We start from the raw sequence: 17,888 nt of genomic DNA, 5'->3' as shown, positions 1-17,888 counted from the left end.
AGGGGGAGGTGTGGCGCTGCTAGTCAAGAGCAGTATTACGGTGGCGGAGAGGATGCTAGATGGGGACTCTTCTTCCGAGGTAGTATGGGCTGAAGTTAGAAACAGGAAAGGAGAGGTCACCCTGTTGGGAGTTTTTTATAGGCCTCCTAATAGTTCTAGGGATGTAGAGGAAAGGATGGCGAAGATGATTCTGGATATGAGCGAAAGTAACAGGGTAGTTATTATGGGAGACTTTAACTTTCCAAATATTGACTGGAAAAGATATAGTTCGAGTACAATAGATGGGTCGTTTTTTGTACAGTGTGTGCAGGAGGGTTTCCTGAAACAATATGTTGACAGGCCAACAAGAGGCGAGGCCACGTTGGATTTGGTTTTGGGTAATGAACCAGGCCAGGTGTTGGATTTGGAGGTAGGAGAGCACTTTGGGGACAGTTACCACAATTCGGTGACGTTTACGTTAATGATGGAAAGGGATAAGTATACACCGCAGGGCAAGAGTTATAGCTGGGGGAAGGGCAATTATGATGCCATTAGACGTGACTTGGGCGGGATAAGGTGGAGAAGTAGGCTGCAAGTGTTGGGCACACTGGATAAGTGGGGCTTGTTCAAGGATCAGCTACTGCGTGTTCTTGATAAGTATGTACCGGTCAGACAGGGAGGAAGGCGTCGAGCGAGGGAACCGTGGTTTACCAAGGAAGTGGAATCTCTTGTTAAGAGGAAGAAGGAGGCCTATGTGAAGATGAAGTGTGAAGTTTCGGTTGGGGCGATGGATAGTTACAAGGTAGCGAGGAAGGATCTAAAGAGAGAGCTAAGACGAGCAAGGAGGGGACATGAGAAGTATTTGGCAGGAAAGATCAAGGAAAACCCAAAAGCTTTCTATAGGTATGTCAGGAATAAGCGAATGACTAGGGAAAGAGTAGGACCAGTCAAGGACAGGGATGGGAAATTGTGTGTGGAGTCTGAAGAGATAGGCGAGATACTAAATGAATATTTTTCGTCAGTATTCACTCAGGAAAAAGATAATGTTGTGGAGGAGAATGCTGAGCCCCAGGCTAATAGAATAGATGGCATTGAGGTACGTAGGGAAGAGGTGTTGGCAATTCTGGACAGGCTGAAAATAGATAAGTCCCCGGGACCTGATGGGATTTATCCTAGGATTCTCTGGGAGGCCAGGGAAGAGATTGCTGGACCTTTGGCTTTGATTTTTATGTCATCATTGGCTACAGGAATAGTGCCAGAGGACTGGAGGACAGCAAATGTGGTCCCTTTGTTCAAAAAGGGGAGCAGAGACAACCCCAGCAACTATAGACTGGTGAGCCTCACGTCTGTAGTGGGTAAAGTCTTGGAGGGGATTATAAGAGACAAGATTTATAATCATCTAGATAGGAATAATATGATCAGGGATAGTCAGCATGGCTTTGTGAAAGGTAGGTCATGCCTCACAAACCTTATTGAGTTCTTTGAGAAGGTGACTGAACAGGTAGACGAGGGTAGAGCAGTTGATGTGGTGTATATGGATTTCAGCAAAGCGTTTGATAAGGTTCCCCACGGTAGGCTATTGCAAAAAATACGGAGGCTGGGAATTAAGGGTGATTTAGAGATGTGGATCAGAAATTGGCTAGCTGAAAGAAGACAGAGGGTGGTGGTTGATGGGAAATGTTCAGAATGGAGTTCAGTTACAAGTGGAGTACCACAAGGATCTGTTCTGGGGCCGTTGCTGTTTGTCATTTTTATCAATGACCTAGAGGAAGGCGCAGAAGGGTGGGTGAGTAAATTTGCAGACGATACTAAAGTCGGTGGTGTTGTCGATAGTGTGGAAGGATGTAGCAGGTTACAGAGGGATATAGATAAGCTGCAGAGCTGGTCTGAGAGGTGGCAAATGGAGTTTAATGTAGAGAAGTGTGAGGTGATTCACTTTGGAAGGAATAACAGGAATGCGGAATATTTGGCTAATGGTAAAGTTCTTGAAAGTGTGGATGAGCAGAGGGATCTAGGTGTCCATGTACATAGATCCCTGAAAGTTGCCACCCAGGTTGATAGGGTTGTGAAGAAGGCCTATGGAGTGTTGGCCTTTATTGGTAGAGGGATTGAGTTCCGGAGTCGGGAGGTCATGTTGCAGCTGTACAGAACTCTGGTACGGCCGCATTTGGAGTATTGCGTACAGTTCTGGTCACCGCATTATAGGAAGGACGTGGAGGCTTTGGAGCGGGTGCAGAGGAGATTTACCAGGATGTTGCCTGGTATGGAGGGAAAATCTTATGAGGAAAGGCTGATGGACTCGAGGTTGTTTTCGTTGTAGAGAAGAAGGTTAAGAGGAGACTTAATAGAGGCATACAAAATGATCAGGGGGTTGGATAGGGTGGACAGTGAGAGCCTTCTCCCGCGGATGGAAATGGCTGGCACGAGGGGACATAGCTTTAAACTGAGGGGTAATAGATATAGGACAGAGGTCAGAGGTAGGTTCTTTACGCAAAGAGTAGTGAGGCCGTGGAATGCCCTACCTGCTACAGTAGTGAACTCGCCAACATTGAGGGCATTTAAAAGTTTATTGGATAAACATATGGATGATAATGGCATAGTGTAGGTTAGATGGCTTTTGTTTCGGTGCAACATCATGGGCCGAAGGGCCTGTACTGCGCTGTATTTTTCTATGTTCTATGATTCCCTTAGTTGCTTGTTCAAGGGATTGTTTGTGCCATACCTTCCAACACTGTCAGAAGGGAGGAAGTGTAGACCCAAGGAGCCAAGATCCAAAAATGGCAGGAAGAACGGGCGCCATTTGATGAGCATTATAAAACATTAAATTCACAGATGATTCCAATGGTTTTTAAATAGTTAATCAGGCACCGGAGGACCTAAAGGTCGCAACATATCTCAGCTTAAAACATTTATGATGCCACAGAATCTTGTTCACCCAGCAAAACCAGGGGACAAATCCTTCAATGAATTAATGAAAATTTGAGAGGGACGTTTCTAAACCATTATTGATTGCAGAAAGGTTTCGGTCCCACTGCCATAGTCAGGAAGATTGTGAAATTATTCTACAGTTTATAGTGTCTTTAAGAAGATTAGCTACATAGTGTGAATTTAGTATAACACTTGGTGATGCTCTTCGAGTCAGGCTGGTTTGTGGACTACGCGGCAAAAATATGCAGAGGAAGCTGCTCACTGGGATTGATATCCTGACAGAGGAGAAGGTTTAAAAAAAAAAATTTAGAATACCCAATTCATTTTTCCAATTAAGGGGCAACCAAACCACTTACCCTGCACATCTGTGGGCTGTGGGGGCAAAACCCACGCAAACATGGGGAGAATGTGCAAACTCCACACAGACAGTGACCCAGAGCTGGGATCGAACCTGGAACTTTGGCACCGTGAGGCTACAGTGCCGCTTAAACCTTGTTTGAAGTTTCCTCTTGTATATTTCACTAATGAATACAATTTGCTGCAAAGCTTAACGATTCACCAATGTAATATAAATTTGAGTAGCCAGCTGCAAGTCACTCAAAAGAGAATACAAGCTTCTTCAACATAATGTTGACATCACAGGGTTTGTTTTTTGGGCCGATTTTCTACTTTGGCACTAACTCCAATAGAGCATAGCTTTGGATCAGCATTTGACTCATACCAAGGGACTGCTCCACTATCGGGATGCCCTTTTCCAGTTGAGATCCAATTTTCAATTACATTTGGAAGAAACCTTCCAAGTACATGAATATTACGGCCTTCATACCAGCCCACCTGGTAGATGTGCGGGGCGAGAGAGAGTCGGACAGACAGAGAGAGAGAGAGAGAGAGAGAGAGAGAGAGAGAGAGAGAGAGAGAGAGAGAGAGAGAGAGAGAGAGAGAGAGAGAGAGAGAGAGAGAGAGAGAGAGAGAGAGGCGGATAGACAGAGAGCGAGAGAGAGGCGGATAGACAGAGAGCGAGAGAGAGGCGGGCAGACACAGAGAGCGAGGCAGGCAGACAGAGAGACAGAGAGAGAGAGAGGCGGGCAGACAGAGACAGAGAGAGAGGCGGGCAGACAGAGAGAGAGAGAGAGAGAGAGAGAGAGAGAGGCGGGCAGACAGAGAGAGAGAGAGAGAGAGAGAGAGAGAGAGAGAGAGAGAGAGAGAGAGAGGCGGGCAGACAGAGAGAGAGAGAGAGGCGGGCAGACAGAGAGAGAGAGAGGCGGGCAGACAGAGAGAGAGAGAGAGAGGCGGGCAGACAGAGAGAGAGAGAGAGAGGCGGGCAGACAGAGAGAGAGAGAGGCATGCAGACAGAGAGAGAGAGAGAGAGGCATGCAGACAGAGAGAGAGAGAGAGAGGCGGGCAGACAGAGAGAGAGGCGGGCAGAGAGAGAGAGGCGGGCAGAGAGAGAGAGGCGGGCAGAGAGAGAGAGGCGGGCAGAGAGAGAGAGGCGGGCAGAGAGAGAGAGGCGGGCAGAGAGAGAGAGGCGGGCAGAGAGAGAGGCGGGCAGAGAGAGAGAGGCGGGCAGAGAGAGAGAGGCGGGCAGAGAGAGAGAGGCGGGCTGAGAGAGAGAGGCGGGCTGAGAGAGAGAGGCGGGCTGAGAGAGAGAGGCGGGCTGAGAGAGAGAGGCGGGCTGAGAGAGAGAGGCGGGCTGAGAGAGAGAGGCGGGCTGAGAGAGAGAGGCGGGCTGAGAGAGAGAGGCGGGCTGAGAGAGAGAGGCGGGCTGAGAGAGAGAGGCGGGCTGAGAGAGAGAGGCGGGCTGAGAGAGAGAGGCGGGCTGAGAGAGAGAGAGAGGCGGGCTGAGAGAGAGAGAGAGGCGGGCTGAGAGAGAGAGAGAGGCGGGCAGACAGAGAGAGAGAGGCGGGCAGACAGAGAGAGAGAGGCGGGCAGACAGAGAGAGAGAGGCGGGCAGACAGAGAGAGAGAGGCGGGCAGAGAGAGAGAGAGGCGGGCAGAGAGAGAGAGAGGCGGGCAGACAGAGAGAGAGAGGCGGGCAGACAGAGAGAGAGAGGCGGGCAGACAGAGAGAGGCGGGCAGAGAGAGAGTGAGAGGCGGGCAGAGAGAGAGTGAGAGGCGGGCAGACAGAGAGAGAGAGGCGGGCAGAGAGAGAGAGAGAGGCGGGCAGACAGAGAGAGAGAGGCGGGCAGACAGAGAGGCGGGCAGACAGAGAGGCGGGCAGAGAGAGAGGCGGGCAGAGAGAGAGGCGGGCAGAGAGAGAGGCGGGCAGAGAGAGAGGCGGGCAGAGAGAGAGGCGGGCAGAGAGAGAGGCGGGCAGAGAGAGAGGCGGGCAGAGAGAGAGGCGGGCAGAGAGAGAGGCGGGCAGAGAGAGAGGCGGGCAGAGAGAGAGGCGGGCAGAGAGAGAGGCGGGCAGAGAGAGAGGCGGGCAGAGAGAGAGGCGGGCAGACAGAGAGGCGGGCAGAGAGAGAGGCGGGCAGACAGAGAGGCGGGCAGACAGAGAGGCGGGCAGACAGAGAGGCGGGCAGACAGAGAGGCGGGCAGACAGAGAGGCGGGCAGACAGAGAGGCGGGCAGACAGAGAGGCGGGCAGACAGAGAGGCGGGCAGACAGAGAGGCGGGCAGACAGAGAGGCGGGCAGACAGAGAGGCGGGCAGACAGAGAGGCGGGCAGACAGAGAGGCGGGCAGACAGAGAGGCGGGCAGACAGAGAGGCGGGCAGACAGAGAGGCGGGCAGACAGAGAGGCGGGCAGACAGAGAGGCGGGCAGACAGAGAGGCGGGCAGACAGAGAGGCGGGCAGACAGAGAGGCGGGCAGACAGAGAGGCGGGCAGACAGAGAGGCGGGCAGACAGAGAGGCGGGCAGACAGAGAGGCGGGCAGACAGAGAGGCGGGCAGACAGAGAGGCGGGCAGACAGAGAGGCGGGCAGACAGAGAGGCGGGCAGACAGAGAGGCGGGCAGACAGAGAGGCGGGCAGACAGAGAGGCGGGCAGACAGAGAGGCGGGCAGACAGAGAGGCGGGCAGACAGAGAGGCGGGCAGACAGAGAGGCGGGCAGACAGAGAGGCGGGCAGACAGAGAGGCGGGCAGACAGAGAGGCGGGCAGACAGAGAGGCGGGCAGACAGAGAGGCGGGCAGAGAGGCGGGCAGACAGAGAGGCGGGCAGACAGAGAGGCGGGCAGACAGAGAGGCGGGCAGACAGAGAGGCGGGCAGACAGAGAGGCGGGCAGACAGAGAGGCGGGCAGACAGAGAGGCGGGCAGACAGAGAGGCGGGCAGACAGAGAGGCGGGCAGACAGAGAGAGAGAGAGGTGGCCAGAGAGAGAGAGGGGTGGCCAGAGAGAGAGAGAGAGAGAGGCGGGCAGACAGAGAGAGAGAGAGGCGGGCTGAGAGAGAGAGGCGGGCGGACGCAGAGCGAGAGGGGCGGGCGGACGCAGAGCGAGAGGGGCGGGCGGACGCAGAGCGAGAGGGGCGGGCGGACGCAGCGCGAGGCGGGCGGGCGGACGCAGCGCGAGAGGGGCGGGCGGACGCAGCGCGAGGCGGGCGGGCGGACGCAGCGCGAGGCGGGCGGGCGGACGCAGCGCGAGGCGGGCGGGCGGACGCAGCGCGAGGCGGGCGGGCGGACGCAGCGCGAGGCGGGCGGGCGGGGCGCAGCGCGAGGCGGGCGGGCGGGCGCAGCGCGAGGCGGGCGGGCGGACGCAGCGCGAGGAGGGCGGGCGGACGCAGCGCGAGGAGGGCGGGCGGACGCAGAGAGGGAGGGGCGGGCAGACGCAGAGAGGGAGGGGCGGGCAGACGCAGAGAGGGGGGCGGGCAGACGCAGCGAGGGGGGCGGGCAGACGCAGCGAGAGGGGCGGGCAGACGCAGCGAGAGGGGCGGGCAGACGCAGCGAGAGGGGCGGGCAGACGCAGCGAGAGGGGCGGGCAGACGCAGCGAGAGGGGCGGGCAGACGCAGCGAGAGGGGCGGGCAGACGCAGCGAGAGGGGCGGGCAGACGCAGCGAGAGGGGCGGGCAGACGCAGCGAGAGGGGCGGGCAGACGCAGCGAGAGGGGCGGGCAGACGCAGCGAGAGGGGCGGGCAGGCGCAGCGGGGCAGGCGCAGCGGGGCAGGCGCAGCGGGGCAGGCGCAGCGGGGCAGGCGCAGCGGGGCAGGCGCAGCGGGGCAGGCGCAGCGGGGCAGGCGCAGCGGGGCAGGCGCAGGGGGCAGGCGCAGAGGGGCAGGCGCAGAGGGGCAGGCGCAGAGGGGCAGGCGCAGAGGGGCCAGGCGCAGAGGGGCAGGCGCAGAGGAGGCGCAGAGGGGCAGGCGCAGAGGGGCAGGCGCAGAGGGGCAGGCGCAGAGGGGCAGGCGCAGAGGGGCAGGCGCAGAGGGGCAGGCGCAGAGGGGCAGGCGCAGAGGGGCAGGCGCAGAGGGGCAGGCGCAGAGGGGCAGGCGCAGAGGGGCAGGCGCAGAGGGGCAGGCGCAGAGGGGCAGGCGCAGAGGGGCAGGCGCAGAGGGGCAGGCGCAGAGGGGCAGGCGCAGAGGGGCAGGCGCAGAGGGGCAGGCGCAGAGGGGCAGGCGCAGAGGGGCAGGCGCAGAGGGGCAGGCGCAGAGGGGCAGGCGCAGAGGGGCAGGCGCAGAGGGGCAGGCGCAGAGGGGCAGGCGCAGAGGGGCAGGCGCAGAGGGGCAGGCGCAGAGGGGCAGGCGCAGAGGGGCAGGCGCAGAGGGGCAGGCGCAGAGGGGCAGGCGCAGAGGGGCAGGCGCAGAGGGGCAGGCGCAGAGGGGCAGGCGCAGAGGGGCAGGCGCAGAGGGGCAGGCGCAGAGGGGCAGGCGCAGAGGGGCAGGCGCAGAGGGGCAGGCGCAGAGGGGCTGGCGCAGAGGGGCAGGCGCAGAGGGGCAGGCGCAGAGGGGCAGGCGCAGAGGGGCAGGCGCAGAGGGGCAGGCGCAGAGGGGCAGGCGCAGAGGGGCAGGCGCAGAGGGGCAGGCGCAGAGGGGCAGGCGCAGAGGGGCAGGCGCAGAGGGGCAGGCGCAGAGGGGCAGGCGCAGAGGGGCAGGCGCAGAGGGGCAGGCGCAGAGGGGCAGGCGCAGAGGGGCAGGCGCAGAGGGGCAGGCGCAGAGGGGCAGGCGCAGAGGGGCAGGCGCAGAGGGGCAGGCGCAGAGGGGCTGACGCAGAGGGGCTGACGCAGAGGGGCTGACGCAGAGGGGCTGACACAGAGGGGCTGACACAGAGGGGCTGACACAGAGGGGCTGACACAGAGGGGGCTGACACAGAGGGGCTGACACAGAGGGGCTGACACAGAGGGGCTGACACAATGAGGTTACATGCCTCAAAATTAGTCACCATGAAAAATTTAAATTGGGCAAGCCTGGTATTGTGCGGGGTTCAGCGATGGTATTGCCATTGAATGTCAAGGAGTGATAGTTAGATACTCTCTTGGAGGAGATGGTCATTGCCTGGCACTTGTGTGGCGCAAATGTAAGTTGCCACTTGCCAGCACAAGCCTGGATATAATCCAGGTCTCATACTGCATTTGGACATGGACTGCTTCAGTATCTGAGGAGTTACGAATTGTGCTGAACATTGTGTAGTCATCTGCGAACATCTCCACTTCTGACCTTATGATGGAAGGGAGGGCGTCGATGAAGCAGCTGAAGATGGTTGGCCCTGGGACACTACCCTGAGCAACTCCTGCAGTGATACCCTGGAGTGGAGATGATTGACCTCCAACCATCACAAACATCTTCTTTTGTGCCAGGTATGACTCCAACCAGAGAGTTTTTCCCCTGATTCCCACTGACTCCAGTTTAGCTTGATGTCATAATTGGTCAAATGCTGCCTTGATGTCAAGGGCAGTCACTCTCACCTCACCTCTGACATTCAGCTCTTTTGTCCATGTTTGAACCAAGGCTGTAATGAGGTCCGAAGCAGAGTGACTCGGGCGGAACCCAAACTGAGCATCCGTGAGCAGGTTATTGCCGAGTAAGTGCCGCTTGATAGCACTGTTGATGATTCCTTCCATCACTTTGCTGATGATGGAGAGTAGACGGAAAGGACAGTAATTGGCTAGGTTGGATTTGTCCTATTTCTTGTGCACAGGACACACCTGGGCAATTTTCCGGGTAGATGTCAGTGTTGTAGTTGTACTGGGACAGCTTGGCTAGGGGTCCAGCAGGTTCTGGAGCACATTACTATTGCCCGAATATTATCAGGACCCATAGCCTTTACAGTATACAGTAAGTGGCCTTCAGCCATTTCTTGATATCACGTGGGGTGAATCATATTGGATGAAGACTGATATCTGTGATGCTGGGAGCCTCTGGAGGACACAGAGATGGATCATCCACTCAGTCCTTCTAGCTGAAGATTGTTGCGAATGCTTTAGCCTCGTCTTTTGCACAGCTGTGCTGGGCTCCACCATCATTGAAGATGGGGATATTTGTGGAGCCTCCTCCTCCAATGAGTTGTTTAATTGTCCACCACCATTCACAGCTGGATGTGGCAGGACTGCAGAGCTTAGATCTGATACTTTTGTTGTGGAAACGCTTAGCTCGGTCTATTACTTGCTGCGTATGCTGTTTGGCACAAAAGTAGTCCTGTGTTGTAGCTTCATGAGGTTGACAGCTCATTTTTCGGTGTTGCTCCTGGCATACTCTCCTGCACTCTTCATTGAACCAGGGTTGATCTCGTGGCTTGGTGGTAATGGTAGAGTGGGGGATGAGGTTGCAGATTGTGGTTAATTATAATTCTGTTACTGCTGATGGTCCACAGTGCCTCATGAATGCCTAGACTGGAGTTGCTAGATTGGTTCGAAGTCTATCCCATTTAGCACAATGGTAGTGCCACACAACATAATGTAGGGTATCCGCAATGTGTAGACAGGACTTTGTCTCCACAAGGACTGTGCGGTGGTCACTTCTACCGATACTGTCATGGACAGATGCATCTGCAGCAGGGAGATTGGTGAGGATGAGGTCAAGTATGTTTCCCCACCCTGCTGCGTCCTGGAGGACAGTGCCTCTCCACATAACTGCTGAAGTCAACTAACTTCCCTTACACAATGGGTGCATTCACTTTGCTGACCCCTCCACTCTCACAAGCTCCACTCCCCAAAGTTTCCAATCTTGCCCACCAGTGACCCACCCCTGCTGCTCTCTTTTGATTCAAAGGCCTACACATCTGACAATCAGGCAAGATGCAGTGAGAAAACAAACAAAAAATTGTTAATCAGGTTCTGCCATTAAATTCAGCAGGACCCATGGGATATCCATTCTACCATACCTCTAATCAGCCCCTCACTGCCTCCAAGCTAATGACCAGCCTCGAGGCCCCAAAGTCACCTGTGGGGAAATATTAAATCTTCAGAGTGATTCATCGGCTTTTAAAACCAAACCACAAACGTGACAATGTCACAATGTAAGCGCAGATACAAGTGCAAATGCCTGGTATAAAATGCTGGGGGGGGGGGTTTGGACCAAAGTTTAAGGAAGTTTGACCTATCCAAGTTTGTACCAACTACATTTTGCAATAAACTCAACCGAAACTACCACCAGACTTCATCTCTTATTAAAAAATGAGAAATCCTACATCACCTTTCCCTCCTGACCAGATATAAAGTCCAGTATTCCATTCGCCTTTTTGATTATTTCCTGTACTTGTTCATGGCACTTCAATGATCTACATACTGGATGTGAAAGTGGGCAACACGGTAGCACAATGGTGAGCACTGTTGCTTCACAGCATCAAGGTCCAAGGTTTGATTCCCAGCTTGGGTCACTGTCTGTGCGGATTCTGCACGTTCTTCCCCTGTCTGCGTGGGTTTCCTTCAGGTGCTCCGGTTTCCACCCACAAGTCCCGAAAGATGTGCTGTTAGGTAATTTGGACATTCTGAATTCTCCCTCCGTGTACCCGAACAGGCGCAGGATTGTGACGACGAGGGGCTTTTCACGGTAACTTCATTGCAGTGTTAAATGTCAGTCTACTTGTGACAATAAAGATTATTAGATTATCTTTGGACCTCCAATGTTTCTCGCGTTTGAGTACTTACTTATTTTACACAAATTGAGTGACCTCAGATTTGCTTATGTTAAAATATTTTGCCACAGTCTTGTTCATTCGTTCACTTCATCTCTCAATGTCTGTAATTTCATACTGCTTACAATATAACCAAACTTGGTGACATTAACTAATTTGGATATGTTGCTTTCTCTCCTAAATCTGCAATAAACAGTGAACAGTTGAGATCCCAACATCGATCTTTGCAGGTCACACTTGTACTTGCTCATTATTCCTACTTGCCTTCTTGTGGCTCAGTCAATTTCCTAACAGATCAATAATTTCCCTTTAAGCCCATGATTTCCAACTTTAGTTAAGTCTCTTATGAGGAACTTCTGAAAGTCCAAATGAATAACATATATAAACATTGCCCTGACCACTACTTTAACTATCTCTTCAGAAAATAAGAATTTATAAGGCATGACCGACCACTCGCGTGGGCTCTCTTTTTTTGTTTTGTTTTTAGAAATATAAAGTACCCAATTAAGGGAAATTTAGCGTGGCCAATCTACCAACCCTGCACATCTTTTTGGGTTGTGGGGGTGAGACCCATGAAGAAACGGGAGAATGAAGACTTCCGGCGGCAGCCATGACCTGCTAGGTCACGCGTTCACGGCAGCTCCCGCCGAGGTCGATATTACGGGCCACTGAACGGGACGGCGGCATTTGGAGGCTGAGACCGGTGTGGGAACGGGTGCTGGAGAGGTTCCCCCGGGGCTGCATGGAGAGAATGAGGAGTGAGTCCGGCAGATGTGCAAACGCGGGGAAGAAGGTAGAGAAGGTCCGGGGAAACAAAATGGCGGCCAGAGAAGATAGGGAGGTGTGGGCCCAGTGGGCCAAAGGACAACAATACACATTCACTAGCACCACCCAGGCCCCCAGCAGCTTGCCACTCACCATTATGTACCTGCCCCCCTTGTCCGTCACGATACTCCCCGCTTCAAATGCCACTCGTTTACTAACCAAAATTGCCACCCCTCTGGTCTTTGAGACTAACCCCGAGTGAAACACCTGTCCCACCCATCCTTTCCTCAGCCTCGTCTGGTCCGCGAGCTTTAAGTGCGTCTCTTGCAACATGGCCACGTCCGCCTTCAACCCCTTTAAATGCGAGAACACGCGGGACCTCTTGACCGGCCCATTCAGGCCCCTCACGTTCCACGTGATCAGCCTGGTCGGGGGGTTTGCCCCCCCCCCCCCCCCCCCCCCCCACCCATTCTGCCGACTAACCATCTCCCTTTTTCGGCCAGCCACATGCCCCCCCCATCTCTGCCAAGCATCCGCTTAGCTCTGATTTACCCCCCACTATACTTCCGTGAGTCAGCTCACCCATGCTGACCCTGGCCCTATATGCCGACCCTAAACATGTTGCCTCCTTCGGGCCACCCAGCCCCCCCCCCGCCCCCACCAGGGGAGAGGGGCAAGCCTACCAGCACTCAAAGTCTAGGCTCACTGAAGAAATCTCTATTTTAGAACAGAACCATAAATTGCTTGACTCGACATATGCAGAATATCTCTATAATTTATAATCACAAGTAGGCTTACGTTAACACTGCAATGAAGTTACCGTGAAAAGCACCTTGACGCCACACTCTGGCGCCTGTTCAGGTACACAGAAGGAGAATTTAGAATGCCCAAATTACCTAACAGCACATCTTTCGGGACTTGTGGGAGGAAACCCATGCAGACACGGGGGGAACGTGCAGACTCCGCACAGACAGTGACCCAAGCCAGGAATCGAACCCGGGATCCTGGCGTTATGAAGCAACAGTGCTAATCACTGTGCTACCGTGCTGTCCATATCTAGAAAGAAATTAATATTTTTTAAAACAAAAAGTTAATTGTCAGCAAGGTTCCCTTTGAGAGCCACGAATTTATTTTGCACCCCGAATTTTTCTTCAAGAGATCAATTTTTCTGCAAGAATCTGAAAAAGCTGTCTAATCAGGTGCCAAGTCCTGCTGCCAGGATGTGCCAAAGTAGAAGATGAGACTCTAAGCTGCATGGCAAGTGGTGACTGTATTCTAGAATTAAAGCTCATTTCAGTTGCAGCACAGAATTTTATAAAGCATAAAATGATAAACCAGATGTTTGAATTGCTATAACTAGCATAAGTATTTTTCATCCATACTTGCTGCAGTTGCTCACTCTCCTGGTGGGTAGTCAGTTGATCCTGAAGTTTTTCACCTTAACGATGAGATGTTCCAAAGCCATTTCTTTGCCTTGCAACTGTTCTTCAAGCTTGATTACTGTTAACTGGCAGACCTGAAGGTCCGTTTGGGCATATCCTGTACTGTTATTCATCTTATCCACCTAGAAGAGATCATCTGATGTGAAAGTCTTTTCTTTTACTTTTATTTGATTTTAAATGATGTAATTAAGTATACAATTGGGGAAATAAGAAGTGGGTCAGAAACGAGGTGTTAGGATTCAAAAAGGAGCTATAAAAACTAGCATACCATAAAATTGCATTTCTTCCAAAATCTATCAGAAACCAATGAAAACTGACCCAAATGGGCAACGAAAATAATCATGATCTAGATAATTATAAAATGATCCAGAACATACAGCTCAGATTCCATAAATTACAAGCAGACTGATACCAAGAAAGAAGAGCATTCAGCCAGGGTGCCAACTATTATTTTGACAGTTATGCATTAGTGGATGTCAAGTTTGTTTCCATCAAGTTGATCTCTTTCCTCCCTCCATCATCATAGTGTGATAACATTTTGACTCGTGCGTAACAAATGGTTATTTGATGAAGGCACTGGAAGACTGCTGATCAGTCTAACATTCAGAGAGAACAGATAGAAAATTGGAGAATAGAGGAGAAATGGAGTGAAACATTAAACACAATGTACAGAAAGCAATCTTGCAAAAATATGGGGATTCCCAAGAAAGTGTACAAATAACAGCACCGGCGCATGAATCAGTGCAGCAGATAATTAAGAAGGCAAATGGAATTTTGTCTTTCATTGCTAGAGGGATGGAGTTTAAAAACAGCATCAGCATTGGAACAGGAGGGATCTGTACCGTTGGGACAGTCATCACCAGAAACGATCTGGGACCAGTGTTCTAGCGGAAAGGATAAATAGGGTGGTCATAAGGATTTTAACTTAGCAAAGGGGGGGTAAAACTACAGGAAGTATAATGGCTAATGGGAAGCAAAGCAGGTTAGCACGTGGGGAGGTGGGTTCAACTACATGAGCAATTCTGAAAAATGTTAAAGGGAAGAAAAACTCAGGAGATGTTATTAATGGAGGTGTTCGAATTCAAAAAGAAGCTATAAAAACTAGCATACAGGCACTTTACCTGAATGCTCGTAGCATTCGAAACAAGGTAAATGAGTTGACGGCACAAATCATCGCAAATGAGACATGGTTGCAGAGTGGACACGACTGGGAGTTAAATATCCAGGGGTATCAGACTATTCGAAAGGACAGCAGGATGGTAAGGGAGGTGATGTAGCTCTGATATTTAAGGATATCAGGGCGGCTGGACCGGTCGAGGTCCAGGACCGGGAGGAGGCCGGCAGAGGCCAGGGTGCTCAAGGACTTCATGGAGCAGATGGGAGGGGTAGACCCCTGGAGATTTAGTAGGCCTAGGAGTCAGGAGTTCTCATTTTTCTCCCATGTTCACAAAGTATACTCACGGATAGACTTTTTTGTCTTGGGAAGGGCACTGATTCCGAAGGTGACAGGGACAGAATATACGGCCATAGCCATTTCGGACCACGCTCCACATTGGGTAGACCTGGAGGTAGGAGAGGAAAAAGAACAGCACCCACTCTGGAGAATGGATATGGGCTTATTGGCGGATGAGGGGGTATGTTTAAGGGTGAGGGGGTGCATCGAAAGGTACTTGGAGCTTAATGACAATGGAGAGGTTCAGGTGGGGGTGGTCTGGGAGGCGTTGAAGGCGGTGGTTAGAGGGGAACTGATATCCATAAGGGCACATAAAGGGAAGCAAGAGGGTAAAGAAAGGGAGCGATTGCTGAAAGAACTTTTGAGGGTGGACAGGCAATATGTGGAGGCACCGGAGGAGGGACTGTACAGGGAAAGACAAAGGCTACATGTGGAATTTGACCTGCTGGCCACGGGTAAGGCAGAGGCACAGTGGAGGAGGGCACAGGGTGTACAGCATGAGTATGGAGAGAAGGCGAGTCGGCTACTGGCTCACCAATTGAGGAAGAGAGGAGCAGCGAGGGAGATAGGTGGGGTGAGAGATGAGGAGGGAGAGATGGAACGGGGAGCGGAGAGAGTGAACGGGGTGTTCAAGGCATTTTATGAGAGGTTATATAAGGCTCAGCCCCCGGAAGGGAAGGAGGGAATGATGTGTTTCTTGGATCAGCTGGAATTCCCTAAGGTGGAGCAGCAGGAGAGGGCGGGACTGGGAGCACAGATTGAGATGGAGGAGGTGGTAAAAGGGATTGGGAGCATGCAGGCGGGGAAGGCCCCAGGACCGGACGGATTCCCGGTGGAATTTTATAGGAAATATATGGACCTACTGGCCCCGCTTTTGACGAGAACCTTTAATGAGGCCAGGGAAAGGGGGCAGCTGCCCCCGACTATGTCGGAGGCAACGATATCGCTCCTTTTGAAGAAGGAAAAAGACCCACTGCAGTGTGGGTCCTACAGGCCCATTTCCCTTTTAAATGTAGATGCTAAGCTCCTGGCCACGGTGATGGCGACGAGGATAGAGGACTGTGTCCCGGGGGTGGTCCACGAGGATCAAACTGGGTTCGTTAAGGGGAGACAGCTGAACACGAACATACGGAGGTTGCTAGGGGTAATGATGATGCCCCCACCAGAGGGGGAGACGGAGATAGTGGTGGCGATGGACGCCGAGAAAGCATTCGACAGAGTGGAGTGGGATTAGCTGTGGGAGGTGCTGAGGAGATTTGGTTTTGGAGAAGGGTATATCGGATGGGTACAGCTGCTGTATAGGGCCCCGGTGGCGAGCGTGGTCATGAACAGACAGAGGTCTGACTACTTCCGTCTTCATAGAGGGACAAGGCAGGGGTGTCCCCTGTCTCCATTACTGTTTGCATTGGCGATTGAGCCCCTGGCCATAGCACTGAGGGGCTCCAGGAAGTGGAGAGAAGTACTCAGGGGAGGAGAAGAACACCGGGTATCCTTGTATGCAGATGATTTATTGCTGTATGTTGCGGACCCAGTGGAGGGGATGCCTGAGATAATGCAGACACTCAGGGAGTTTGGGGAATTTTCGGGGTACAAATTGAATATGGGAAAGAGTGAGTTGTTTGTGGTGCATCCGGGGAAGCAGAGCAGGGGAATAGATGACTTACCGCTGAGGAAGGTAACAAGAGATTTCCGGTACTTAGGGGTTCAGATAGCCAGGAGTTGGGGAACCTTACATAGGCTTAATTTAACAAGATTGGTGGAACAGATGGAGGAGGATTTTAAGAGATGGGACATGGTGCCCCTGTCACTGGTGGGTAGGGTGTAGGCGGTCAAAATGGTAGTCCTCCCGAGATTCCTTTTTGTGTTTCAGTGCCTCCCGGTGATGGTCACGAAGGCTTTTTTCAAGAGAATTGAGAAAAGTGTCATGAGTTTTGTGTGGGCCGGGAAGACCCCGAGAGTGAGGAGGGGGTTCTTGCAGCGTAGCAGGTATAGGGGGGGCTGGCACTACCGAGCCTAAGTGAATACTACTGGGCCGCCAATATCTCAATGGTGTGTAAGTGGATGGGAGAAGGGGAGGGAGCGGCGTGGAAGAGACTGGAGATGGCGTCCTGCAAAGGAACCAGCCTACAAGCAATGGTGACGGCGTCGTTGCCGTTCTCCCCGAAGAAATACACCACAAGTCCAGTGGTGGTGGCAACACTAAAAATTTGGGGGCAGTGGAGACGACATAGGGGAAGGACGGGAGCCTCGGTGCGGTCCCCGATAAGAAATAACCATAGGTTTGTCCCGGGGAGAATGGATGGGGGATTTGGAGCATGGCAGAGAGCTGGGGTTGTGCAACTGAGAGATCTGTTCGTAGACGGGACGTTTGAGAGTCTGGGAGCGCTGACGGAAAAATATGGGTTGCCCCAAGGGGATGAATTTCGATACATGCAACTGAGGGCTTTTGCGAGGCAGCAGGTGAGGGAATTCCCGCAGCTCCCGATGCAGGAGATTCAAGATAGAGTGATCTCAGGGACATGGGTGGGGGATGGTAGGGTGTCGGATATATACAGGGAAATGACGGACGAGGGGGAGATCATGGTGGATGAGCTGAAGGGGAAATGGGAAGAAGAGCTGGGGGAAGAGATTGAGGAGGGGCTGTGGGCTGAGGCCCTACGTAGGGTAAACTCGTCGTCCTCGTGCGCCAGGCTAAGCCTGATACAATTCAAGGTTTTACACAGGGCGCATATGACCGGAGCAAGGCTCAGTAAATTTTTCGGGGTAGAGGATAGGTGTGAGAGATGCTCGAGAAGCCCAGCAAACCACACCCACATGTTTTGGTCATGTCCGGCACTGCAGGGGTTCTGGGTGGGTGTGGCAAAGGTGCTTTCGAAGGTGGTGGGGGTCCGGGTCGAGCCAGGCTGGGGGTTGGCTATATTCAGGGTTGCAGAAGAGCCGGGGGTGCAGGAGGCGAAAGAGGCTGATGTCTTGGCCTTTGCGTCCCTAGTAGCCCGGCGAAGGATATTGCTTATGTGGAAGGAAGCCAAACCCCCGGGCGTGGAGACCTGGATAAACAACATGGCAGGGTTTATAAAACTAGAACGGATAAAGTTCGCACTAAGGGGTTCGGCTCAAGGGTTCACCAGGCGGTGGCAACCGTTCATTGACTACCTCGCAGAACGATAAAGGAAATGGGAAGGTAACAGCAGCAACCCGGGGGGGGGGAGGGGGGGGGGGTGTCCTCAGGGGTGTTTTTGTATAGATATTTGTACTAGGTTATGTATATTGGATTGTTTGATTTTATTTTTGGAGAGTTATTATTTTAGATATGGCAGTTGCCATTT

The 17,888-nt window shown here is 53.2% G+C and overlaps 1 protein-coding gene across 1 annotated transcript in view; it reads right to left on the bottom strand.

The window, feature by feature from the left end:
* LOC140395958 (pericentrin-like) overlaps positions 1-17,888 on the bottom strand; it is a 401,239-nt gene that overhangs the window by 354,262 nt on the left and 29,089 nt on the right. The window contains 2 exon segments of the mRNA XM_072483987.1: positions 13,050-13,105; positions 13,108-13,231. Of these exon segments, the coding sequence (XP_072340088.1) occupies positions 13,050-13,105; positions 13,108-13,231 (180 nt within the window).

This window comes from Scyliorhinus torazame, chromosome 2 (assembly GCF_047496885.1).
Source record: "Scyliorhinus torazame isolate Kashiwa2021f chromosome 2, sScyTor2.1, whole genome shotgun sequence".
Taxonomy (NCBI): domain Eukaryota; kingdom Metazoa; phylum Chordata; class Chondrichthyes; order Carcharhiniformes; family Scyliorhinidae; genus Scyliorhinus; species Scyliorhinus torazame.
The sequence above is the reverse complement of the archived record's forward strand: the minus strand, read 5'-3'. Positions and strand labels throughout refer to the sequence as shown.